At 46.7% G+C, this 26296-nt stretch overlaps 1 protein-coding gene across 3 annotated transcripts; it reads right to left on the bottom strand.

The window, feature by feature from the left end:
* Positions 1–12169: 12169 nt before the first annotated feature.
* Positions 12170–26292, bottom strand: LOC140895880 (putative methyltransferase DDB_G0268948). 3 transcript variants are annotated; one of them, XM_073306742.2, is made up of 8 exons: positions 25690–26292; positions 23400–23509; positions 18308–18436; positions 17914–18074; positions 17228–17441; positions 14767–14867; positions 14219–14356; positions 12170–13181 (listed from the first exon to the last, which is right to left on the bottom strand). In XM_073306742.2, the coding sequence occupies exons 3-8, from the start codon at positions 18416–18418 to the stop codon at positions 13064–13066; spliced, it is 843 nt and encodes a 280-aa protein (XP_073162843.1). In that variant the 5' UTR covers positions 18419–18436; positions 23400–23509; positions 25690–26292; the 3' UTR covers positions 12170–13063. The 3 variants fall into 3 exon arrangements, with proteins under 3 accessions (XP_073162843.1, XP_073162845.1, XP_073162844.1); XM_073306744.2 differs by lacking the exon at positions 14219–14356; XM_073306743.2 differs by lacking the exon at positions 25690–26292 and having other exon boundaries at positions 23400–25387.
* Positions 26293–26296: the final 4 nt, after the last annotated feature.

Below are 26296 nucleotides of genomic sequence, written 5' to 3'. Positions count from 1 at the left end.
GCAGGAGACCCAGCTGTTGAGGCTAGCTGGCAGCTGGAGTGGGGGGGGATGAGGTTTACTTTAGCCACCTCGGCGCCCGTTCGGCTGGGGTGGCTACCCTGTTCTCCCCTGAGCTACAGCTCGAGGTGCTGGGGGTAGCCGAGGTTGTGCCGGGCCGCCAGTTGCATGTCCGGGCCTGCGTGGAGGCACTGATATTAAACCTGGTCCACATTTATGCCCGAACACGGGCCCAGAACGAGGGTGTTTCTATCGGCAGGCATCAGCCTTCCTCAGCACTCTGGATCCTCACGAGTCCCTGGTCCTGGGCAGGGACTTCAATACCACCCTTGAGGACCGGGACCGCTCATGTGTCGAGACATCTCAGGCAGCCATGGGTGTCCTCAGGGAGATCGTGAGATCGTCCCTCCCTGGTGGACGTCTGGCATGACCACCGCCGGGACGACGATGTTACCTTTACTTATGTCTGGGTGGAGGAGGATTGGTCGCGCCACTCCCGGTTGGACCGCATTTATATTTCGCGTTTCCATCTGGACGAATCCACGCCTCTGGCGTCTGACCGGCCTCGTTCTCAGATCACCAGTTGGTGACCGTGACAGCCTCTCTCAGTTCGGAGAGGCCGGGGCCGGCCTATTGGCATATTAATAACAGCTTGCTAGAGGACGTGGGCTTCATGGCGTCCTTCCGGGAGTTCTGGCTGGCCTGGTGGGGGCAACGGCGTGCCTTTCCCTCGGGGAGGCGGTGGTGGGATGTGGGGAAGGTGCGCGCACGGCTCTTCTGCTGCGACTACACCCAGGGTGCCACCTGGCGGAGGGACGCGGTGAGAGGGCAGTTGGAGGGGGATGTTTTAGAGCTAGAGAGGCGTCTCGCCTCCAGCCCTGAGGATCCATCCCTCTGCGCAATGTACCGGGAGAAGCGGGAGGAGCTCTGGGCCCTGGAGGACCATTGAGCCCAGGGCGCTTTTGTTCGATCCCGCATCCACCTCCTTTGGGAGACGGATCGCGGCTCCCGCTTCTTCTACGCCCTGGAAAAAAGGAAGGGGGCCAAAAAGCACGTCACCTGCCTCCTGGCGGAGGATGGGACCCCCCTCACGGATCCGGAGGAGATGCGTGGAAGCGCCAGGGCCTTCTATGCTAACCTTTTCTCCCCGGATCTGACCGACGCCGATGCCCGCAGGGTGCTCTGGACCGAACTCCCGACAGTCAGCGCGGGCAACCGAGACCGGCTGGAGCTGCCTCTCTCTCTGGCCGAGCTCTCGGAAGCCCTCCGCCGCATGCCCACTAATAAATCTCCGGGCATGGACGGGCTGACCATGGAGTTCTACCGCATGTTCTGGGATGTCCTTGGCCCGGACCTTGTCATCGTCTGGGCCGAGTCCTTGCAAAGAGAGATCCTCCCTCTCTCATGCAGGCAAGCTGTGCTGGCCTTATTGCCAAAGAAGGGGGACCTCTGCGACCTATGGAATTGGCGTCCCATCTCGCTCCTTAGCATGGACTACAAGGTCGTAGCGAAGGCCATTTCGCTGCAGCTGGGGTCCGTGCTGGCGGACGTGGTCCATCCCGACCAGACCTACACCATCCCGGGCCGGGCCATCTTTGACAACTTGTATTTGGTCCGGGACCTCTTGGAGCTGGGGCATAGGGACGGTCTGTCATTTGCCTTCCTGTCCCTGGACCAGGAGAAGGCATTCGACAGGGTGGACCACGGGGTTGGTGCTTCGGGAGCCGGAGCTGCGGCTGGTCCTGTCGGCGTATGCCAACGACATGCTCCTCGTGGTCCAGGACCCGGATGACCTGGTGCGGGTGGAGGCCTGCCAGGCCGTTTACTTGGCGGCCTCCTCCACCTGGGTCAACTGGGTCAAGAGCTCTGGCCTTGTGGTCAGGGATGGGTGGCAGGCGAACTCCCTCCCACCCACACTTCAAGCCATCCGGTGGAGCCCGGGTCCGCTGCTCTATCTTGGCATTTATCTATCTGCCACTCATCCTTCTCTGCTGGAGAACTGGCAGGATTTGGAGGCCAGGGTGGGTGAGCGGCTGCGGAGATGGACAGGTCTGTTCTGGTGTCTCTCCCTGCGAGGGAGGGCACTGGTGCTGAACCAACTGGTCCTGTCCATGCTCTGGCACTGACTCAACACCCTGAGCCTGGCCCCGAGGATCTTGGCCAGGCTTCAGAGGATGGCTCTGGAGTTCTTCTGGCCAGGGCTGCACTGGGTCTCTGCGGGGGCTCTGAGTCTTCCCCTGGAGGAGGGAGGACAGGGCCTGGTTTGCTTGTGCAGCCAGGTGCATGTCTTCCACCTCCAGGCCCTGCAGAGGCTCCTTTACGGTGCAGGTAGTCCGGTGTGGAGCACGTTGGCGCACACCTTCCTCCGCCACCTCTGAGGGCTCCGATATGACCGGCAGCTCTTTTTACTCCATCCGAGAGGCCTTCTGGAGCCCCTGCTACACAACCTCAATCTCCATGTGCAGTGGCGGAGTCTCCCTCGGTGTGTTGGAAGTTGATCCTGGCAGAAACCACCAGAGTCGGAGACCTCCTGGACTACGACGGGGGGATGGGTGGAGCCCCGCGCGCTCAGACGATGCATGGGGCTTTCCACCCTTCCAATCCCTAGGCACGTACTCCAGGAGGTGAAGGCTGCCTTGTCACCTGATTCTCTCAATTTCCTGCGGCGAGCCCTGCGAGAGGGCGTTCCCCGCCCACCCGTCACCCCTGGCCCTCCGGACATTTTTCTTGGGCCCCTGTTCCGCGAGCCCCCCTGGGCTCCTAGCTCCCACACTCCGAGCCAGCTGCATACCGTGCAGCCGGTCCAGTTTCGAACCGTGCCCAGAAACCATCTGTACATGCTCATTGCATTTCCTCACCCTCATGTCCAGCCCCGACACCAAATGGCGGGACTATCTTCCACCTAAAGAGGGTGAGGAGCCCCGGTGGGCCAGCCTTTACTCCACCTTGGTCCCACAGCCCGCTGGGGACATTAGTGGGCGGCTCCTTCATGGAGCCGTGAGCACAGGCGTGTACCTGGCACGGTTCACCCCTACACCTGAGGCCTGCCCTTTTTGCGGTGTGAAGGAGAACCTGGCGCACGCCTATCTCAAATGCACCAGGTTGCAGCCCCTATTCTGGCTCCTCCAGAACCTCTTCCAGAACCTCTGGCTGCACTTCTCCCCACATTTGTTCCTCTTCGCACACCCTATCCATGGCCCCACAAAGTCGCGAGACCTCCTTGTCAACCGCCTCCTGGCTCTGGCCAAAGTCTCCATCTATAATACCAGAAGGAGGATGTTGGACGACAGGGTGCTCTGCGACTGCGGGGCCTCTTCAGGCCCCAACATGTACAGAACGCTGCTGCCTGCCTTCTGACATGTAGAACCAAGCACACACCACTCCCATCCTCAAATGATTTCATTGTTCACTCGTTGCTTCAGGAACCAATTTTGAATTGAGCAGCATGGGGCTGGATACTGATCTTGCCCTTTCTTGTAAAGCAAGAACCATGGGGCATGCTCTATAACTGAAAGGCACCAACCTTAAAATTGGAAAAAGAAAATAAAAGTTCCACACGGTTGACCTGTGGAACTCCTTGCCACAAGATAGCAGTGAGGCCAAGTGTTAGCAGAAGCCATCAAAGGACTGGACATCTATCTGGATAACAAGAATGGCCAGAGTTATAATAGTAAAGATTTAAAGCAACAAATTGGAGTTTGGGGTATGATATAAAACTCTCATGTCTCATGCCATGAAACAGCTACTATTTCAGCTAATTTCATAACTGCTTCCACTCCCGCAGGGTTTCCTGCACCTTTATCAGATGTAGCTGGTACTCGTCATTGTCTGAGGCTGGATACTGGATTAGGTGGACCTGGTCTGATCCAGTATGGAAAGTCCTACATTCTAAAAGTTACTCCAAATTTACACCAGTGCAACTGAGATCCAAATTTGCCCCTTCCTTCTCTCTCTAACCCCAATTCTCTTGGTCTTCTCTCTGGCCCTTCACACAAATGGTGGCTGCAGTTTACAGACCAAGGGTCATTGAAATACCCAGTATGTTAGAATTATAACTGGCCCCTTAATGTATGCACCAGGTTGAATAGGGAGTGATCTTTTGACCCTACCCTCTGCTTTGTGCTCCAGCACAGGGCTGGGAACAATTCAGCTCTAGGTGTCACAAGAGGAACTGCTGGATACTGTGCATTTTTGAAAATGTAGTCTTTGTTTAGGTGCCTAAAGGTGAGCAGAGGTCTGAAAATCTGGCTCCATCTAAAGACCTTGGGAGACAGGCCAGTCCTCGCTTACAGACAGCCCCCCAACCTGAAGCAAATACTCACCAGCAACCACACACCACACAACAGAAACACTAACCCAGGAACCAATCCCTGCAAAAAACCACATTGCCAACTCTGTCTGCATATCTTTTCAAGGGACACCATCATAGGGCCTAATCACATCAGCCACACCATCAGGGGCTCGTTCACCTGCACATCTACCAATGTGACATAGGCCATCATGTGCCAGCAATGCCCCTCTGCCATGTACATTGGCCAAACCGCACAGTCTCTATGAAAACAAATAAATGGACACAAATCAGACATCAAGAACTGTAACATTCAAAACCCAGTAGGCGAGCACTTCAATCTCCCTGGACACTCAATAACAGACAATAAATAACACTTAATAAAAGTGGCAATTCTTCAACAAAAAAACTTCAAAAACAGACTTCAGTGAGGAACTGCAGAACTGGAATTAATTTGCAAACTCGACACCATCAAATTAGGCCTGAATAAAGACTGGAAGTGGCTGGGTCACCACAAAAAATAATTTTCCCTCTGTTGATACTCACACCTTCTTGTCAACTGTTGAGAATGGACCACATCTAAATTGGCCTCGTTAGCACTACAAAAAGTAATTTTCCCTCTGTTGATATTCACCCCTTCTTGTCAATTGTTGGAAATGGGCCACATCCACCCTGATTGAATTTGCCTCATTAGCACTGACCCTCCCCCACTCGGTAAGGCAACTCCCGTCTTTTCATGTGCTGTGTATTTATACCTGCCTACTGTGTTTTCCACTCCATGCATCTGATGAAGTGGGTTATAGCCCACAAAAGCTTATGCCCAAATAAATTTGTTAGTCTCTAAAGTGCCACAAGGACTCCTTGTTGTTTTTGCTGATACAGACTAACAGAGCTACCCCTCTGAAACCTGGCTCCATATAATTAATTCTCACAACATCCCTAGGAGGGAGGTAAACATCAGCACCATCTTATAACTGGGGAAATGGAGGCAGAGAAGCTCAGTAACATGCAAGAGCACAGAAGGACTTAGTGTCCCCCAAGAAAGAGAGATTTAGCTATATGGCTAGATCAAGGAGTGTTTGAAAATTAAACCCAGGAGTGAACCAACTCGACACATTCAGGGCTTGACTATGGTACAAAATTTGGACGATTTAGTTTAGGCTGAAAAATCCCCACCCCTAAGCAACCTACCCATAGTTTAGACAGTGCTAGGTTGACTGGAGAATTCTCCTGTTGACATATTAATCGCCTCTCCAGGAGGTGGAGTAGTGACACCACGGGAAAATCCCTCATTGGCGTAGCTAGCAACTTCACTGAAGCAATACAGCTGGGCCACTGCCGCAGTTTAAGTGTAGATCTACCGTGAGGCTGCGATTCCACAAGGAGGTTTCCCTAGTTATACCAGTATAAACCCACTGGGGTTACTTATATACCAGGGTAAGAGTATCCACGTAGGAGCTATATGTTATGACTGTATGACTATAATTGCCATAAGAGAGACAAGGTTGGGGAGGTAAGATCTTTTATTGGACCAACATCTTTTGGTGAGAGAGACACTTTCGAGCTACACAGAGCTCTTCTTCAGAGTTGGGAAAGATGCTCAGAGTGTCACAGCTATATAAAAGGTAGAATACGTAGGTAACACATATTCTAAGGGACCATTCAATGTGGAGTGGTCCGTTAACACCTCTGCAGTCCTAGGACAAAAAGTGGGGTTAGTGGGTTACAGATTGTTGTAATAAGCCATAAATCCAGTGTCCCTGTTCAGCCCGTGATTTTTAGTGTCTTGCAGAGTAATGAATGTAAGCTCCCAGGCTCGTCCTTCGAAGGTGCTGTGCAGCTTTCCTTTGAGGACGAGGACTGAGAGGTCCGATATGGAGTGAGAAATGTTCAGCCCAGGTGACAGGATGTTTTTGTCTTTTATCATTTTCCTGTGAGAGTTCATTCAAGAGCGCAGTGATTGTCTGTTTTCACCCACATCGTTGGTGTTGGGGCATTTAGTGGACTAGATGAGGTACACCACACATTATGATAGGCATGTGTAGGACTGTGATGGGGTGCTCCATTCACGGCTTGTCTGGTGCCTCCTCCTGGTGCTTTCTGGACCCCTTGTCCTTCTCCTGGCTTGGGTCCCTTTTCTCATCTCCCATCAGGATCCTGCCCTTCCTGCAGTTGCATGCCATTACTCCATCACTCTCTCTGGTCTGCAACCCCTCTCTGACTCCAGGAACCGCAGCATCCTCTTCATGACGCAGCTCTCCAGCCAGGTCACTCAGCATTCCCCCATTCTGGGGTATTTCAAAGTCTTTCCTTCAGCAGTACTAGTCAGTCTTCCCATTCGCTGCTTCGGGTGTCACTTCTTCAGTGGCTGGCAGGGGAACCCAGACCCACACTCAACTCTGGCTTCCAGTCCAGAGACACTCAACCCAGCAGTTCTAGGCTTTCCTCTCCCAACCCTCACTACTACTTCCCAGAACTGCTTCCGACCACTCCTGGATGGTTCCTTTCCTTTCTCTGGGTGTACCAGCTCCAAACCCTCCTCCCAGGGAAAGACTGATGCCCCAGTCTGTTGCCAGCTTCCTGGCTTTATAGGCCCCAACTCTTCCTGCCCAGCTGAGCCTGCTTGCAATCAGTTCCCTGCTCCCTGGCTCTTCCTCCAGGTGCAGCCTGTTGAGTTAGTAGGCCTCCCTGGCCACCTTAACACCTTCCAGTCCTGTGTGGGGTTACATCACAAGGACCCTTGGATCTGGAAATGTGGATTGGGGGTGGGGGTGTTGATCATTGTAGCAGAGGAGATGTGTCTGCAGGTTTTGCATCTGTTGTTTTGGCTTTGAGATGGCGGCTTTTGGTCCTAGTGATCTTGCTTCTAATGATGAGTTTGGAGAGGTTCGGGGATTGCCAGAGGAGGGGTTTTGAGAAAGATTTCTTTTAAGATGTGATCCCCATAGAGTATGGGTTGTAATTCTTTAAAGATACTAAGCTACCATCATCTGCCCTTCTGTAGCCTACTGGACAATAATATTTTCAGACAATTTTATTTTCACCCTAAATTGTACATTTCTTTCACAGTGATAAAAGCTTCTCAACCTGTGACGTAGAGTTGGTGGGAAATCCCAACAGTGCATCAGGGCCAAAAGTCAATGTTTTTTATGGAATATTCTGAAATATTTTGCTCCGGAAAAATCTAAAGATTCTTATCAAAATGAATGTTTCAATAATGTCAGCATTTCCTTTTGATACAGGCAAAAGGTTGTGTTTCAATATCAAAATGTAACTAATTATATCCTATAGATATTATATAAAAATTCAAGATGAATGTCAAAACAAAACAAAAAGTATTCCATTTTGATTTTGTATCTTTTCTATCAAAATTGTTGTTGGAATTGACACTTTCCTGTGCAACACTTTGATTTCAACAAAACAATATTTTCTAACGGAAACCTATTCCACGGAAACATTTTCAACCAGCTCTACTGAGGAGCCCTACCAGAAAAAAATTTGCATGTGATAAAGTCTGGAAGAAACAGCAAAACAGTAAAGTGCAGTAAAATGCCTTGTATCTATGTATGTCACTGAAATCTGAAGCAGACAGATTCCGTGCTAAATTCATTAATTAACTGCACTGTTTCTCTACATTGGTGGGAGGCCAGCCTTTGAATCGGACAGCTTCTTAATTGTGTATTTCAATTCGGTGCAGTCTAGTTTTAGAACCATGAGAACAATAGATTCCATTGGCTTCTGATTATATAAATGTAACCAATTGACTGAATTTTAAGAGATGACAAATAGTGCTCTAATTCAGAAGTGTTTCTTCTTTCTCTTGGAAAACCCATGCCTGGCAGCCTGAGATGGCCCTGCATCATTTCAGGATGTGAAACAAAGACAACGAATAAAAACGTTTATAGCATTTTGGAGTTAATATATTTTATAGGGTAATTTTGACAAATCCTGACATTTGCAATGAGATTTGCATTTCGAACCTTAAACAGAATGAAGTTTGATGAACGTGAAAGGATATTGTCAGGTATTTGTTGGGTTAACTGTTGTTCCTTTCAGCTGTTATGACTTAAGTCCCCTAGAAATGTGGAACCAAAAGCTTTTCCGCCTTTGTATATTGTCAGTACTATCTTTGTAGATTGAAAATTCTTATTTCTTTTGGAGCTCCTGCCAATGTGCTCACTTCATGTGAATTCCTGTCCCTATAGAGCCAGCCTCAATGATTTTGGTGCAGTTCTGTTATCTCCAAGAAGACTAACAGTTCCCACCCAGTTATGGTGTATTCTTTTTGACCCCTGCACCTAGGGCAGCATGTGACACTCAGGGCCTGCTAAATTACCTTGAAATCTGGATGTATTTTGTTGTATTTAATATGTCTATATATAAACTCCCATTGAAATGAAAAGGATTTTTTCTGAGTATGGGTAAGATATGGCCCCATAAAATACCTATAAACATAACAGAAATATTAATGACCTATTCCTTCCCTAATCGTTCTGTGCTCGAATTGTGTGCTCAGCGAGATCACTTTACGGGGTGGGTCATTTGGCGGGAGAGGCAAACCCCTTCAGCTAAAATGGGAACTGGCCCCTCATCTAAACTCATGCTGAACTTTTCTGAGGAGCAAAAAGTTGTCCGACTTTTGAAAAGTCTCCCCCCCGCCCCCGCCCCGTCTCTGCACTTTCTAGTTTAAGCCAAGAGTGGAAGTGAAAGAACTGCAATATTGCACAAAAGGCTGTTCTTGTGTTCCTGGCTTGTTCTCGAAGTGTCTCTGGTCTGGGTTCACCAGAACATATTGAAACTACTGGAATTAAAAGAATGCAGACCAGCCAGAAAACGGGATTTGGACAAGCTACACGTAAGTATCCGAGGTTTTGGACATTCATCTGAACTGGGTCTTTGTACTTCTATAGGTTCACAAGTCAATAGGGATCTGTACCATCGAACGAAAGAACAAGCAACATTTAAGAAAAGTCACTGGGACCATTCAGGTGTTCAAAGGCGAGTCTCTACTTTAAGTGCTATGTTGGGTCATGGTCACAGTGCTCAGTGATTTGCAGGCTTGAGCCCAGAAACAGCTCACAAACTAGGGGTTAAAGAAGAGGCAATTCTCCTCTTCTCCATCAGATCCCTCCTCAGGACAGATCCCTGACAAATCTCCACCCCCAAGAGCCTCCCACTTGTTCCTCTCTGCCCAAGGCCCCCTCTGCCTGCTCCTCTATGCCCCCTCCCACTGAGGCCCCCCACCATCTCCTCTCCGCCCCCTCCCTGAGCCCCCTGCCACCCACTTCTTTCTGCCCCCACCTGCCTTAAGGGCAAGCGACGGGGGAGAGGGGGTGGAGAGGAGTGAGAGGCAGAGCGGGGGTGGAGTCTCAGGCGAAAGAAGCGCAGCGTGGGCAGGGCCACGGGGTGGAGCACAGGCAGGGCCACAGTCCTGGTGCTGGTGCCCCCCCACTGCTTTGTGGGAGCTGCGGGCAGCGGCGGTCCAAAGGTGGTGGGCCTCCAAAGAGAGGTGCGCTGCATCCAGCACTTCTTGCCTCGTTCGGGGAGGCTTAGCCTCAGCACGTTTCTTACCCGCCCTATAGGCATGTCAAAACGCTATACATTTGATTGTATTCCTGCCCTCCCCACATTGACTACTCGCTTGTCTGCTTAAGCCCTGATCCTGCGAATACTTACAGACATACCTACCTGTAAGCACATAACCAATCCTACCAAGGTCATGTGAGTAAAGTCGAGCGCGTGCAAAAGTGTTTGCAGCGTAACGGCCCTGGATTGTAAGTGTAACAGGCTCAGGGAAAGCACTGAGCTAATGTCAAGAATATTATTTCTTTCCCCTTTCCTGTGACTCCGCTTACCCGTCTGCTAGGGTATAGACCTGAGTTTAGTCTTTTCAGGACCTTGATATAGCGAGCTATCATCTATATTATATAGCATTAAAGGGCCCTTCTCAGGGAGGATTCACTCTTCTCAGTCTCTGTTGAATAGCGTCCAAACCCTCTGGAGGGTATGGCCAGCTCCTTAAAGAGGGACACAGACGATAGTTGCACAGACTCCTTCAAACTCCCCTTGAGTCTTTGCAAAGACAGCCTTCAATTCGTACAGCCTGCAGCAATTCTAGTTCTCTTCTTCTCCAGTAGGGTGAAGGAGCCTAAATCCAACTGGCAAAGTCCCTGCAACACAATTCTTACAGCAAACCCTTCGGCTCCTGGCCTGCTCCACTGGTAAGTTCTTCAGTGGGGCGCCCACTCCTCCTAGTTATAAACTTCTCCCCCTCCCCTGGAGTTCCCATTGGTTCCACTCTTGCAGTGCCCCTCCTGGCTTCTGTCCGGGAGCATCCCTGCTCAGCCGCTCTGTCCTTCCCAGACTTTGGGTAGGTTTTTGGTTGCTTCATTATGTGAGGGCCTGCTTGTTGTAGCCCTTGTGATTGGGTGCCTCGGCTGGACCACACTGAGAATGCTTCCCAAAGGGCAGACTGCGAGAAATAGGGCAGACAACCCCCCAGAACTGCTGGTTTGTTCTATAATTTAGATTCACCAAGCCAGTAACAAAAGGGCTTCTGCAGTGCCACACTGGTTAACCAGAAGCCAAACAGTCCCCTTTAGGCATTCCAGCCCTTGGCTGCCATCCAGACAACCAAGTCCAAGCCCTGGTCTACCTACAAGTTTAGGTTGAATTTAGCAGTGGTAGGTCGATTTAACCCTGCACCCGTCCACACGACCAAGCCTGTTTTGTCGACTTAAAGGGCTCTTAAAATCAATTTCTGTACTCCTTCCCGGCGAGGGGTTTAGCACTAAAATCAACCTCGCTGGGTCGAATTTGGGGTAGTGTGGAGCAATGCCATTGTTATGGGCATACATGTATTAGTGGTCCGGTAGAGTCTGTGGGATACTAGTATTGTGCTTCGACTGGGGCCTTCATCCCTTAACTGTTCATGTAGTCATTGGGTGGTCCGCTTGAGGTCTGCTGTGCCAGCTGAGAACACAGCACACACACACACACACACACACAGAGCCAAACATCTAACCACAGTTGTAAATCCACAATCCAGGGAATTTGAGTAGGAAAGAGACAAAATGGACGTGTCTCAGGGGCTTTTATATCCTTTACCATGTGCATGGAAATTCACTGTCTCAAACAAAGCCCACAGACCAGGATGGAAAGTTACTGGCCCAAGATGGCGTCCAAGGTCACATGTCCACACCACATGCCTTTACATGTTTTGCTGAATGACAGGGGTGGCCATTGGCCCCTTGCTGTCTCAGGCATCTGCAGGAAGAGCTATCTGGACCAGATGACTTTTTTCAATGGCCTTTGTGTGAGTGGAGTGTCCTTGATAGGCCATCAACACATAGCTATCTAGCCCTGATGTAAATCTATCTGGAGGGTGTCACCCAGGAACAAACCACATGTTGGAGATACAAATACATACCAATATTCATAACTTTAGATACAGTGATTTAATCAGGAAAATCATACTCAATAGATTGTAACTTTTCCATGGACACCTTACATGATACACTTTGTGCAAGATTTGTTGCAATTAGGTAACAGTGGCAATATCAATGATATAAATGGTCATCTTTAATCATACAACATCACAGCCCTCTTGTCTGGAGCTCCAGGCACACACTCCCTGTCACTCTCCCTCTCTCCACACCCCTGGAACAACCAGCGCTTCCTCTTCCTGGAACAATCAGTACGTCCTCTGCTGCAGGCAACGTTTTAAAGGGGCCATGTTCTCTAAACCCTGCATCAAGTGCCAGCCTCAGAGGGGGAGGTCACTGGACAGGTGGGCTGGAACCAAAGGTGGAGGAGAATGGGTACCACTGCATAGATTCCAAAACCATCCTGGGCCAGCAGGGTCACAGCAACAGCAGGGTCACATGCCAGCAGGGTCACAGCAACACATCCAGGTCCAGGAAGAAGACTCAAATTTACCAGACTTGTAAATGTGTTGTAGCTGTAAAGTTTATTGCACTTTAGAGACTGTTGCATTGCCATTTCCTCACAGTGCTTGTGCTGTGAAGTGTTCTTTAATGTCCAAAGAAATGCTTTTGGTGTATGTAATCATCCCTCCCCTGTTCCTTCTGGATCCAATAAAATAACAGCAGTTCTGAAATGCTAAACTGAGGAACAGCTCAGAGAAGATCCTAAAAGAGAATGTGTCCCTTATCCTGTTTTCAGTAGGGGAAAGTCACCTCATGCAAAGAGTCAGAACAAAATAGGGATTAAGCAGTTCATAGGCTTTGTGCTGACTCCCTGTATAATTTCACCCATTGGGACTATATATATATATATATTTTTTTTTTAAATGGACAGATTTATGAGAGTGGTACATGAGAAGCTGAGACATTGCCTCACCATGGGAAGCCAAAAAATACTACAGCACATCAGATCAGTGGTCCATCCTTTCTAGTAGCCTGCTTCCAGTAGTGGCCAGTATCAGATCTCTTCCTTCAAAGTTTCTGCAGGCGTTTAATAATTTTATCACCCATTTTTGAACACTTTTGTCTGCTATATCCTTTCTGAAGTAGAATGCCCAGGATTGAGCACAGAGTTCATAGGGAGGCTGTATTACTTTCAACCCCACTCCTCATGCATCTTAATATTTTGTTTGCTCCCCTCCACTGATGCCGAGGTCTCTCTCTGGAGCCGAAATGATTAACCTGGAACCCAGCAATATGTATGAGTAGTTCAAATGATCCCTTCCATGGTGTGTTACCTTGTCTTTATCGATCTGGTTATAAGTAGAAACCAAAATCAGGATTTTTCTTCTGGCTATTGGGTCATTGCTGGATTTTCCATTTGTCGCCCCTTGCAGCCTAGAACACAAACACTCCTTATCCTAATCTCTACCTGGGTTTCATTAGAGCAAACTCCCATTGTGTCCAGGAACCTGAAACAAGAAATGGAGGAAGGGTCACTTACTTTCTCAGTGCATAGACAGACTCCTGTCCTACCAGAGGCAGAGGTGACAGCCAGGCCAGTTCTTAGCATCGCAGCCTAAGAGCTTGTCTTCACTACTGCGCTACATCGGCGCAGCTGCATTGATCAGCTGCGCCAATGTAATGCGCCTGGTGAAGACGTGCTATGCCAACGGGAGAGCGCTCTCCAGTCCACATAATCACTCCACCTCAATGAGAGGTGGAAGCTGTATCAGTGGGAGATCGTCTCCTGCTAGCAGCGTGGTGTGGACACCGCTTTAAGTCAATGTAACTTATGTCACTCGGGGGGTGACAAGCCCTAAGACATACCTGTCCCACCAAAAAACATTCCACTCTTATCGTAAAAGGATACACAAAAGGTACTTCAGGAGAAGTTTACTATGTCTAAAGCAGTTTTAGCACATTACCTGTGCCAGTCACTAACCGTAATTACTGAGGACCGTATGGTAGGCTGCCCATTCGTGAAACTTTTGGTGTTACTGGGTTTGTATAAAGAGACTGAAGGCACCATATAGCCCAAGAGATTGTGGTTTATTGGGTATAAGATGGAACTAGAAGCTCAAGCTCTTAATATTTTATTCCTTTGCCAATTAAACTTCAGGATGTCCCAGAAGGAAATACTCAGTATCAAGTACCAGAAGGAGGAAATTAGCTAAGCTGCCTATTTTATGAAGTATCAAGCTAGACTTCACCAGTGACAGCAATGCACATAGGGGATTCTGGCAGAAATACTGGGCCATATCCCCAGCTGGTTTAAGTTGGCATAGCTCTATTGAAGCTAATGGGGCTTTGCTGATTTAAGCCAGCTGAGGATCTGGCCCATAAAAAGCCACACTCACAATAGTGACCCAGAGCAAAGAGGGCTGCACCAGTGCAATGACTGCCTCCCCTTCCCCCAGCGTTGGAGGAATTGTTGCAACCTCACTCTTCACCTATGTCATACAAGAGAGCTGCCCATATTCTGCTCATTTTCTTAAACTGTTTTTACCTTTGTTCAGTTTTTTGGAGGAGGGATTTTGCTGCTTCAGGGTCGCTCCTCAGAAAGGCTTGATACATGGAAAAGGACTGGAATAACCCGATCACCCCAGAAACAGACATGGGAATTTTGTCTAAGATCTGGGTAACTCTGCAAGAGTGGGAAGAAACCAGAACATTGCAGAAGTAAGCCTGGAGGATAATGGAGCTACACTGATTTATACAAGCTGAGGATCTGGCTCATGCAGATTATTAAGATGTGGGGCATGATCTGTTATCCCTTCCCCTTTTTGGACATTTGTTTATGGGGAAACCTCTCTCATTTGATGAGGAGGCCACACAGATGAACCAGACAGACCAGACACTGTAGATCTGTTTGAAGGACATTGGACCAAATGATCTCAGTGCTACCGTCTAGCCTTAAACTCTATGAATCTTCTGCAACCTGCAGTCTCAAAGTGAAGACCAATGAATGCCGCCCAAGTGCCCAGTATTCCAGGGTTCACACATCCCACAATGCAAGAGATTACATAAAATTCAGTTTTGTCCTTGTCGTCTCACCTCCGCTTGTCCTGAAAAGGCACAGACTCAAACACCTCTTTATACTCTGCAAAGACAAGTTTTACTTTTTCATCTGCATATTCAAGAAGCAGGTCCCGGGTCTGTAAAGTCAGATCAGAAACAGCAAATATGTTATGTAAGGCCTTGATCCTCCACTTCATCTCAACTGCACTCCCTGATTTAGGGCTGCCTGGTCTGAGGGCCAGTTAGAGCTACACAGGAGAATAATGGAATAATACAGACCCTTCAGAATTCCCCACACACAATACTCGCAGAAGTTATGTGAATGGGCTACATCTGAACAATTTTATTTTGGGTTTAATGGTCATTTCCCTCCCCCCGACCACCCACCCATTATTGTTTGTACTAGACCGAATCTCTTTCTGTTGGTGTGGCATAGTAACATTCTTTTACAGAGAATATCCATGAAAAACTGCCCTACTTCAAAATGGCGGACATAACCTCTTCCATTGTTCTTACATGGGGCTTAGGCCATAAGACTGACCTCAGCTAAGATGGCCTCTATCAAAATGATCACTGCCCATGCAATGAGAATGAAGCCACCTCAGGGAAGATGGTTGCCACCTGTGCCATCAGGAGGCAGATAGGAATACTATGACGACCAAGTACATGGAGACAGCAGCCATCTTTGTTGAGGCATACTGTAGCCTTACTCTCATAGATACCCTTCTCAAAATGGCCCCCTAATTGAGTGACATTATGGAGGTGGAAGAAGACAGAAAGCTAATATGTCTTTACAATCAGTTCAATCTAAAGAGACCATAGCATTATAATGCCTTAGTCAGAATTCTATGGGCATTACATGGTATCAATAGAGGACAGAATTAATGTTTTTTGGGTACCTGGCCTGAGTCATCTCCTTACCTTAGGGAAGGTAAGTCTAACAATAACTCTGAATGTCCTGGTTTGTAATACTTCATTAGGGGATAATTACAACAGCGACTAATGTATTTTATCCCAAGTTATTCGTATGTTCTCTGACCCATACCTCAATGTGAAGGTAGTTTTTGTCTGGGAATGGGTTTTATGTGATGGAAGCTGCCTGAACACAAGCCAGCCTTCCCAAATGTACCACATCACCTGGCAGCGTTCCATAAGGGCCAGATCCAAATCCCAGTGGAGTCAAATGACTCTTGCATACTTCCATGGACTTTGGCTCAGACCCTACATACAACCCCAAGGCTACATTAAAAGAACATTATCCAGGATACAAAGTCAAGCACTCAAAGTTAAGAAATGCCAGAATTAAGGTTGTTTGTGTAACCTTAATTTGCCTCCATAGTACACCTTTTCTATGATATAGTCTTTAAGTTACATGACTGGATATTAGTTTTTCCACAGGCCCCCTGCCTAACGCAGTGAACAAGATGGAGAATGCGCACATAATGTGTAGCTCATTAATATTTTGCTTTATCCTGATTGTCCAACGAGTGACCTCATGCCTTATTTCCTGCATACTATTCAAACCCTGCCATGCACAGTTATTAATTTCTGTGTGGGCTTCTCTGTGTTACTCACCACTATAGTGTTTGAGAGTTTCACAAACATTAAAAATCTCAGCCTCCATCCCCAAGGTCCTCATGCCACCTCACAGTACCCCCTCATCTCACTCTTGGGCATCTTGTCCTTTTCTCCTTGACAACCAGTTCTCATTGGCTCCAAGTCCTAGACTCCCCGTCCTCCTCAAGCTCCTTGTCTTAATCTACTCCCTCTACCACCACAACTCATGTCCTCTTTGAATTGAGCCAGGTTCCTTCCTGCTCATGCTGCCTGGGCATAAGCAGGGCACCACTGAAGACAGTGTCCCTGCGGTGAGAACTGGTGCCCAGCACCACAGTGACCTGCAGCAGGGAACATCCAGCTCAGCCCGAACAGCTTCAGGATGGAGCATACTCAATTGCTGTGTGGGGATGGTGCATTCACAGTCTGTGGGCGAGCACCAGGAGCTGTGAGGAGCTGGAGCATGTTCATTGCAGATGGAATCTTTGGAAAATTTAGCTGCCAAACCCTCTACTGACAATGTTCAAGCTGAAATTTTTCAAAGAGTTATAACTCAGCCAAGTTTGGGTGGTTTTCCCATGGGGAAAAAAAATCGGAAGGCACATCCCTCGCACAACCGCTCTGCAAATTCCAAGCTCTGCTCCAGAGCGCTGAGGAGCTAGCACTTCTCAACACAATGGGTATAAGGATTTGTTTTGAAATGGGCAAAGGCACCTATTAGTCTCTATTTCTGTTTTTTGGAAATGGCTGACTGTTTTTGCTGTGGCAGACAGGCAGAAAGGAAAATTTCAGCCCAAACGCTTAAGGTCTGGCAAAATTATAAACAGCTGAAAACAGGGTCTTATACTGGAAAGTGTCTGGCAACCTTAAAATATACTATACACTTCCTGCCATATGGAGTGTCTTTTTTTTTCAGAAGAGGATTGTTTTCTTCTCCCACCTCAGTGAAGATTTCTGTAAGCCTTTCCGAGCAGTCTTTATAGTGCATACTGAAGTCTGTAGTGTAGGTGCTAAGGGCCACACAGCCATGTGGCCTGAGAACTCGATCCACTTCTTTCATGAACCTTGGCATATCAAACCAGTGGGCAGCTGCAAAAGCAGTAATGAAGTCCACGGAACCATCCTCAAATGGCAGCTCCTCTGCAGGGCACACACTATAAAGGGAAACAGGGAAGATATTTAAATTGGGAAGAAGGAGTCGTCTCTACTGGGGCCTGACGTGCATGAAACTTGTCAGGTGTGGACACTGCTGAGAGGAAATGTGGTGTTGTTGAAAATCTGACATTGAAAAGCCTCACTTTTTTGTTCCCTTGGAACTGAAGAGTGGTTTGGCCTAAGAATGTCAGCCCAAGCTCCAAAATCCATTTTTCAGCATTTAATTAGGAGCGGCCTGATTTTCAGAAGCTGAGGACCTGCAGCGCCAGCCGACTTTCAGATGGAGTCGTGAGTTCTGGGTACTTTGTGAAAAAGCAGACCAAATATGTTTGAAATCAGGCACCTAGAAATGACTGACCTCGTTTGAAAATGCTGGCCTGTATCTGTCCTGTTCATGAAGTGCTTGCTTTGTGCAAAGGTCAGCACTCTGGATACATCCAAAGGGAAAGCATCCTTTTATGGAACACTTACTGGTAAGAAACATTTGGGAAGGAGGCAGCTTGTTTGGCTGCCTCGATTTGAGCTTCACTGATGTCTGTTCCAACCACCTTCTCAAAATGAGCTGCAAGTACGCGAGTGCTTTGTCCTGACCCGCAGCCAACATCCACTGCCAGCCGAATGGGATCTACTTTCTGAGGAGAGAACAGACAAGTCTCTGCAAGCGGAGCACAAAGTCTTATGAAGAGCCAAATCTTAGTCCTCTTTACACCCCTGTACACATACCCAATCCTAGTCACAGAGTAAAGGCTCTGATTCCCCAGGTAATTAGAGTAACGTTTGTAGTATCCTATTGGTTTCACTCCTACTGTATTCTATAGGTCTTCTCCACAGTATTCTCAGCCTAGGGCCTGACAGGGTCACTTACCTTTTCTTCAAAGTAGGAGAAGATGAGACTTTGGAGATTTTCAGAGGGAGAGAATCTGTATTTCTGATACAAAACTGCATGATGTCGTGCTTCAAACAAACGCACAGCCATGTTCCAGCAAACTGGCACCTAAGGCGATTAGGCAAATTCACTTTGTTACATTAGCCATGTGATGGGTGGATGAAGTGAGCTGTAGCTCACGAAAGCTTATGCTCAAATAAATTGGTGAGTCTCTAAGGTGCCACAAGTACTCCTTTTCTTTTTGTGAATACAGACTAACACGGCTATTACTCTGAAACTTGTCAAAAAAAAAAGTGGATGGGAATCTGGGAGGCAGTGACCATGAGTTGGTTGAGTTCAGGATCCTGACGCAGGGAAGAAAGGTAAGCAGCAGGATACGGACCCTGGACTTCAGGAAAGCAGACTTCGACTCCCTCAGGGAACGGATGGCCAGGATCCCCTGGGGGACTAACTTGAAGGGGAAAGGAGTCCAGGAGAGCTGGCTGTATTTCAAGGAATCCTTGTTGAGGTTACAGGGACAAACCATCCCAATGAGTCGAAAGAATAGTAAATATGGCAGGCGACCAGCTTGGCTTAATGGTGAAATCCTAGCAGATCTTAAACATAAAAAAGAAGCTTACAAGAAGTGGAAGGTTGGACTTATGACCAGGGAAGAGTATAAAAATATTGCTCGGGCATGTAGGAATGATATCAGGAGGGCCAAATCGCACCTGGAGCTGCAGCTAGCCAGAGATGTTAAGAGTAACAAGAAGGGTTTCTTCAGGTATGTTGGCAACAAGAAGAAAGCCAAGGAATGTGTGGGCCCCTTACTGAATGAGGGAGACAACCTAGTGACAGAGGATGTGGAAAAAGCTAATGTACTCAATGCTTTTTTTGCCTCTGTTTTCACTAACAAGGTCAGCTCCCAGACTGCTGCACTGGGCATCACAAAATGGGGAAGAGATGGCCAGCCCTCTGTGGAGATAGAGGTGGTTAGGGACTATTTAGAAAAGCTGGACGTGCACAAGTCCATGGGGCCGGACGAGTTGCATCCGAGAGTGCTGAAGGAATTGGCGGCTGTGATTGCAGAGCCATTGGCCATTATCTTTGAAAACTCGTGGCGAACCGGGGAAGTCCCGGATGACTGGAAAAAGGCTAATGTAGTGCCAATCTTTAAAAAAGGGAAGAAGGAGGATCCTGGGAACTACAGGCCAGTCAGCCTCACCTCAGTCCCTGGAAAAATCATGGAGCAGGTCCTCAAGGAATCAATCCTGAAGCACTTGCATGAGAGGAAAGTGATCAGGAACAGCCAGCATGGATTCACCAAGGGAAGGTCATGCCTGACTAATCTAATCACCTTTTATGATGAGATTACTGGTTCTGTGGATGAAGGGAAAGCAGTGGATGTATTGTTTCTTGACTTTGGCAAAGCTTTTGACACGGTCTCCCACAGTATTCTTGTCAGCAAGTTAAGGAAGTATGGGCTGGATGAATGCACTATAAGGTGGGTAGAAAGCTGGCTAGATTGTCGGGCTCAACGGGTAGTGATCAATGGCTCCATGTCTAGTTGGCAGCCGGTATCAAGTGGAGTGCCCCAAGGGTCGGTCCTGAGGCCGGTTTTGTTCAATATCTTCATAAATGATCTGGAGGATGGTGTGGATTGCACTCTCAGCAAATTTGCGGATGATACTAAACTGGGAGGAGTGGTAGATATGCTGGAGGGGAGGGATAGGATACAGAAGGACCTAGACAAATTGGAGGATTGGGCCAAAAGAAATCTGATGAGGTTCAATAAGGATAAGTGCAGGGTCCTGCACTTAGGACGGAAGAACCCAATGCACAGCTACAGACTAGGGACCGAATGGCTAGGCAGCAGTTCTGCGGAAAAGGACCTAGGGGTGACAGTGGACGAGAAGCTGGATATGAGTCAGCAGTGTGCCCTTGTTGCCAAGAAGGCCAATGGCATTTTGGGATGTATAAGTAGGGGCATAGCGAGCAGATCGAGGGACGTGATCGTTCCCCTCTATTCGACATTGGTGAGGCCTCATCTGGAGTACTGTGTGGAGGCCTCATCTGGAGTACCCACACTTCAAGAAGGATGTGGATAAATTGGAGAGAGTCCAGCGAAGGGCAACAAAAATGATTAGGGGACTGGAACACATGAGTTATGAGGAGAGGCTGAGGGAGCTGGGATTGTTTAGCCTGCAGAAGAGAAGAATGAGGGGGGATTTGATAGCTGCTTTCAACTACCTGAAAGGGGGTTCCAAAGAGGATGGCTCTAGACTGTTCTCAATGGTAGCAGATGACAGAACGAGGAGTAATGGTCTCAAGTTGCAGTGGGGGAGGTTTAGATTGGATATTAGGAAAAACTTTTTCACTAAGAGGGTAGTGAAACACTGGAATGCGTTACCTAGGGAGGTGGTAGAATCTCCTTCCTTAGAGGTTTTTAAGGTCAGGCTTGACAAAGCCCTGGCTGGGATGATTTAACTGGGAATTGGTCCTGCTTCGAGCAGGGGGTTGGACTAGATGACCCTCTGGGGTCCCTTCCAACCCTGATATTCTATGATTCTATGAAAAAACCCCTTGCGACTGCCACCTGATGTGCTTTGATTACCTCTGAGTCTGTTTTCCCTGCCCGCTTATGACTTCAGTGCCCTGCTTGGTTTGAGCCAGACATGCTTGCCTGCTGCGCAAACAGCCCCAGGTCTGAACCACATCCCCCAACAGCTGCAGGCTTATATGATAGATGCAAAACGATACATGCATAGAAATAGGATGAATATATTGAGTGGATCAAAACCTTTGCAGAGATATGTTACACAGCATATGTAGCATAAAACATATTTCAGTTATGTCATATATACATTCATAAGCATATTTCCATAAAGCATTATGGGGTGCAACATCACAAGCCGTAAGATCAAACTCCACTGACTATGTAATTAACTCAATTAAATATTACTCAAGTTACGAACTGAAGTTCTAACCCTTGGAATCAGTGAAGGGCAAAGATACTTCTTGTTAAATACGGATCAGTGAACTTTGCTTTTCCAGTGTCTTTGTCTTGGGTATAGGTGGTAAATGTAAAAAGCAGAATACCGGGGTTTGTGGGAGGAAATATGATGTGGGCCAGATCATCTAGTGCTGCAAATCAGAAGGGAATGGGCTATGCTGATTTGGACCAGCCGATTATCTGGGCCTATGTTTACAGTAGGGCTGGTCAAAATGTGTCAAATTATTTTTTGTCAAAAATACTTATTTTTAACTGACAATTTGTCAAAAAACAGTCACTTAAACATTGCAAAATGTGGCATTTTCTTTTTTTGTTATTTTAAAATACGTTTTACTATTAATTTTTTGGTTTTTCTTATTTTCTTTTACCTTCTCTCCTCCCTTTTTTCCCTCCTCACTCATTTTTGAAAATTGTCTCCCTCCCGCCTCTGAAATAACTGTGGGGATGGGGGAATAAGGGAAAGAAATCCCCCGCCCCCGAAATGAAAGTGACAAAAATACCTGGAAAAATATTTTAAAATTACAAAAACATTTTAGCAAAAACTAAAAAGGGAGCATTTCAGTAAAATGAGAACAACCTTTCAAATTTCATTCTGGCTTGTTGAAGCTGTTCCACTGTGTATAAGCAACTCAATATTCATTGGGCCACACAGAGAGAGCATAAAAACTACTACTGTATATAGCCTAGTGGTTTGGGCACTCACATGGGAGACCCTTGTTCAAATCTCTGCTCTGCCTGTTTTAAGGGATGGCAGCCTGGGTCCCTCAAATGCCAGGTGAATGCCAATCAAGCAGGAATACTCTGTGGCAGCTGAGTTCCACAATTGGACAGGATAGCCAGGTCTGAACAGTTTATAGTCCCAAAGACATTCATATCTCATGAAATAACACTGCCTATATAATCAGTGGTATAACTACATAATGCAAAGTCACTGGGCATATCACATTCTCTTTAGAAAAAAGATCTGCTGAATAAAAAAACCTGTACATTATGCAAAATGATAAAACCTTGGATATAGAACAATCTCGATACCAGAAAGCAATATCACTTCATTTACTGATATTTACATCCGTCTCGGATAGAATCTAGGATAAGATACAGACATAGATACTGTGTATCCTCCCCTGTTATCTTGGTTATTAGGCTTTTCCCCCTATATCTAACAGTGAAGAAATTTAGCAATAGCCAGATTTTCCTTCTGGGCTGCCAAAAATGTCTTCTTGTGGAAGAGGCATTGTGATGGGTTTAAGTCTCCTACTGCCAAAAGGCTGCTAGCAATAGCTGTCAACCAAAGTACCTTGCCATCTCTGTGTACATCCATACATTATAAGACAGCATTAATCTAAACATCTTTGCCTGTCTCTTCAGTGCATTCTGTCACATTTTTCCATAAGGGGACTTCTGGGTAGGTTATTTGTCTCCACATCAGATTTCTCTGGACAATATTTGACTCTGAAGTTAAACTTAGCTAATTCTGCAACCCACTGGTGTGCTATGGCATTCAGCCTTGCAGAGAGAAAAAGGGGTTGATATCATTATAAACCATGTCCATAAAGGATTGTGTGTAGTAGAGGTTGTTGGAAAACTTGTCAGTTACAGCCCTTTACAAAGTCTGAAACTCCAGCTTCCCGTATCTGAATCTGTCATGGGGACAGGGCGCAGATGAATACATCAAGGAAGATGAGAGTTTAAGACCTCTAGGCTCAGCTACGATGGGACTGGTATCAGTACCCTGAATATTGTAGAATAGATAGTACCATTCTGTCTCTAAAAGATTTCAATTTATTTCAGTTCTTCATGCTTTTATTGTCAAAACCACAGGGACACGGAAAGAAAAACAGCTCAGGAAGCAGAGTAAAGGACATAGAATTATAACAATTTATAGGAGGTAAAACTTAGGGCTGAGCCACCATCATTTGCCCACTGGACAAAAACATTTTCAGTCAATTGTTTTGCAACCCCTAATTGTGCATTTCTTTCACAGAGATAAAAACTTCTCAACCTGACAAGCCCTGCCAGGCACAAGTTAGCATATGAGAAACACCAAAAGAAACTGTGAAGCAATCAAAGGAAACGTACCTTGTATCTGTATGTCACTGAAACAGATGGATTCCCTGCCCAAGAAGAAAGAACTCCTGCCGTAGTTGACGAATTAGCGGTATTCTTTCTGCAGCCTGGGGGAAGCCAACCTGTGAACCCAGAAGCTTTGATTTGTTAACGCCCAGGTCAGCTGAGCGCAATCCATTGTTTTAGAAACTTGAGAACAGAAGATTCCATTGGCTGCTGGTTTTCAGCTGAATAAATATAACCAATCAAATGCATTTTAAGAACTGGCCAGTAGAACTCTCATTTATGATGTTTCTTCTCTTTCTTGGAAACCCTGTGTCAGTTAGACCGAGACATCTCTTTATCGAGATGTGTTTCTGGGAAACAAAGTTTAACTCTGCCGAGTATTTTAGAGTAAATATATTTTATGGCATGATTTTGACTACTTCTGAGTTTTACAAAGAGATTTGCATTTGGAACCTTACATAGAATTAAGTTTGATGAATGCAAAAGGATACTGTGAGGTACTTGTAGGCTTTAATTGTTATTCCTTTCCTCACTCTTGGGTGTAACAGTCCCCTAGAGATGTGAAACTGAAAAGCTTTTCCAACCAGTTTCCACACTTTCTATACGGAAAAGTTCTTGTTTCTTTTGGAGCACCTGGTAATATGCCTCTGCTTCATGTCAATTGCTGCGTGTGTAGTGCCAGCCTCTGTGATTTCTGTGAAGTTCTGTTATCTCCAGTAAGACGAACGCCCAGGAATGACGGATGGGGCATTATTTTATTCTGCTCTTTGGGAGATTAAACGTATCTAGGGAAGCATGGTACTTTCTGGGAGCTGATATGTTACCTTTGAAATCTGGATGTATTTTACTACATACAAAAAAGAAAGTCACTGAAACGAAAGGGAGATTTTCCTGACTATGGGAAAGATTTCGGAACATAAATTATCTATTCCACCTCCACACGTTCTAATCAGTGTACTCAAATTGCAGCTATTTTAAGGGAATTTCGATTTTCCACAAGCTTACTTCAGTGCATCGGATGAAGTGAGCTGTAGCTCACGAAAGCTTATGCTCAAATAAATTGGTTAGTCTCTAAGGTGCCACTAGTACTCCTTTTCTTTTTGCGAATACAGACTAACATGGCTGCTACTCTGAAACCTTACTTTAGTGAGATCACTTTACATTGTTGCAGCAAATACTGGAGTTTGGTTGGTCATTTCTTGGGTCAGGCAAACCACTTCAAACAAAATGGGAAAATCTTGGCCCAGAACTCATACTGAACATTTAGGGGTAGAAAAAGTCTGGTTCACTTTAACACACCCCCTCCCCTGCCCCACATCTCTGTGCTTTCTGGTTTAAGCCAAGAGTGGAAGCGAAAAGAAATATTGACAAAAGGCTGCTCTTGAATTCCTGGTCTGGGCATAACCAGGACCTGCTGGAACTCTGGCAATTAAAAGGCTGCATTAGTGACAAACAGCTAACAAATGAGTGGTTAAAAACCTAAAAGGCCATCAGCCTCTTCTTCTCCTTCACACCCCTCCTTAGGATCTACCCCTGCCAAATCTGCCAGTGATTGCTGGCTGGAGGGCAGGTGACACTTCCTTTAGCTTTTTTGTTTTCAAACCACATCTGCTTAATTTTAAGCACCTAAATAATCCCACTGAAGTCATGTTAGTGAAGTTAATTATGTCGGGAAGTCTTTGCAGGATCAGAGCCCTAGACTGTCAGGTGTTTGGGGCAGGACCAGGCCTTCGTATGCGTGTGTTCAATGCCTGGCACAACAAGATGCTACCGGAATGTTAAATACAATCATAATAAACTGCCTGAAAATGTTGTGACTATTGTTCTGCATTTGTACAGAACCTGGCACAATGAAATTCTGGTCTATGAGCAGGACTCCCAGGCACTATGATAATACAAATAATTAATCATAACAATAACCACCAGCTTTAAGGATGATCTTCACTGTAAGGGGATGAGTTCCACCCTTAGGTAATGTCTAAATCTGAGCTGGAGGGCTAATGCCCAGCTTGGAGACATACCCCCACTAGCTCTGATCGAGGTAGTGCACTAATAATAAAGTGACAGCAGCGGCATGAGGAGTGGGAGGGACTAGCTGCCCTAAGATCCCACCTGAGACCCTAGGGATGTACTAGGGGCAGCTAGCTCCTCCCGCTGCTTGTGCTGCCATGGCTGCACTATTTTCAGTGGGCTAGCTCAGTCAGAGCTAGCGTGGGTCTGTCTCCTCAAGCTGGGAGTCACCTCCCACTAACACGGCTGCTACTCTTTAACCACAGAATTAATGGGAGTGACTTACAATTGCTATCTTAGACACTTAGGGCTGGATTTTCAAGTGCTCAGCACCCACAAATGGAGTCAGATTTTCAAGAACGCTCATTCATGGCCAGATTTTCACACGGAGCTAGACACCCAAGATGCTGAGATTTCTAGAAAATCCCGTCAGTTATTTTGGTGCCTAAATGGAAGGCAAGTTCTTCTGAAACTTTGGCCTGTAATAAGAAGTTCTGTAATTGGCATGTTTGGGGCTGGTCTCTTCTTCACTTCATGTGGAGCGCAGACAGTAATACTGATCGACCTGGAACAACCCTTGGAGGGCTTTGGTTGAAAGATGCCTGTGACGTATTATTCCGAGAACTCTACAACATTATTGCTGTTCCTATTTGCTTACCCCATTGACAGGGAATTACATATAGCAGTTGATCTTGCTGCAAGCTATTTTTACTCAGTAGGACAATAAAGCCCTCCAAAAATCTCTCAGCTGTTAGGAAACATGATGTTTATTGCATATTCCAGATATGAGTCAATCTCTGCAGCCTTCTATGTGGCAAAGGGTCCTTGATTTCTTCCAATGGCTGTTGAAGGGACGCTGGACAGAACACTGTGCTTTTCCTCTTTATATAGGA

The sequence above is a fragment of the Lepidochelys kempii genome, chromosome 11, assembly GCF_965140285.1.
Source record: "Lepidochelys kempii isolate rLepKem1 chromosome 11, rLepKem1.hap1, whole genome shotgun sequence".
Taxonomy (NCBI): Eukaryota; Metazoa; Chordata; order Testudines; family Cheloniidae; genus Lepidochelys; species Lepidochelys kempii.
This window is presented reverse-complemented; position numbering and strand designations above follow the sequence as displayed.

What these genes read in the sequence shown, in the direction of transcription:
- LOC140895880 (XM_073306742.2), bottom strand. Translation starts at nt 18,418, where the DNA reads ATGGCTGTGCGTTTGTTTGAAGCACGACATCATGCAGTTTTGTATCAG. An exon ending in TTCCCAAATGTTTCTTACCA is followed by an intron (nt 17,442 to 17,913) that starts GTAAGTGTTCCA and finishes TTCCCTTTATAG; the next exon opens with TGTGTGCCCTGCAGAGGAGC. An exon ending in CTCCAAAAAACTGAACAAAG is followed by an intron (nt 13,182 to 14,218) that starts GTAAAAACAGTT and finishes TTCTTGTTTCAG; the next exon opens with GTTCCTGGACACAATGGGAG.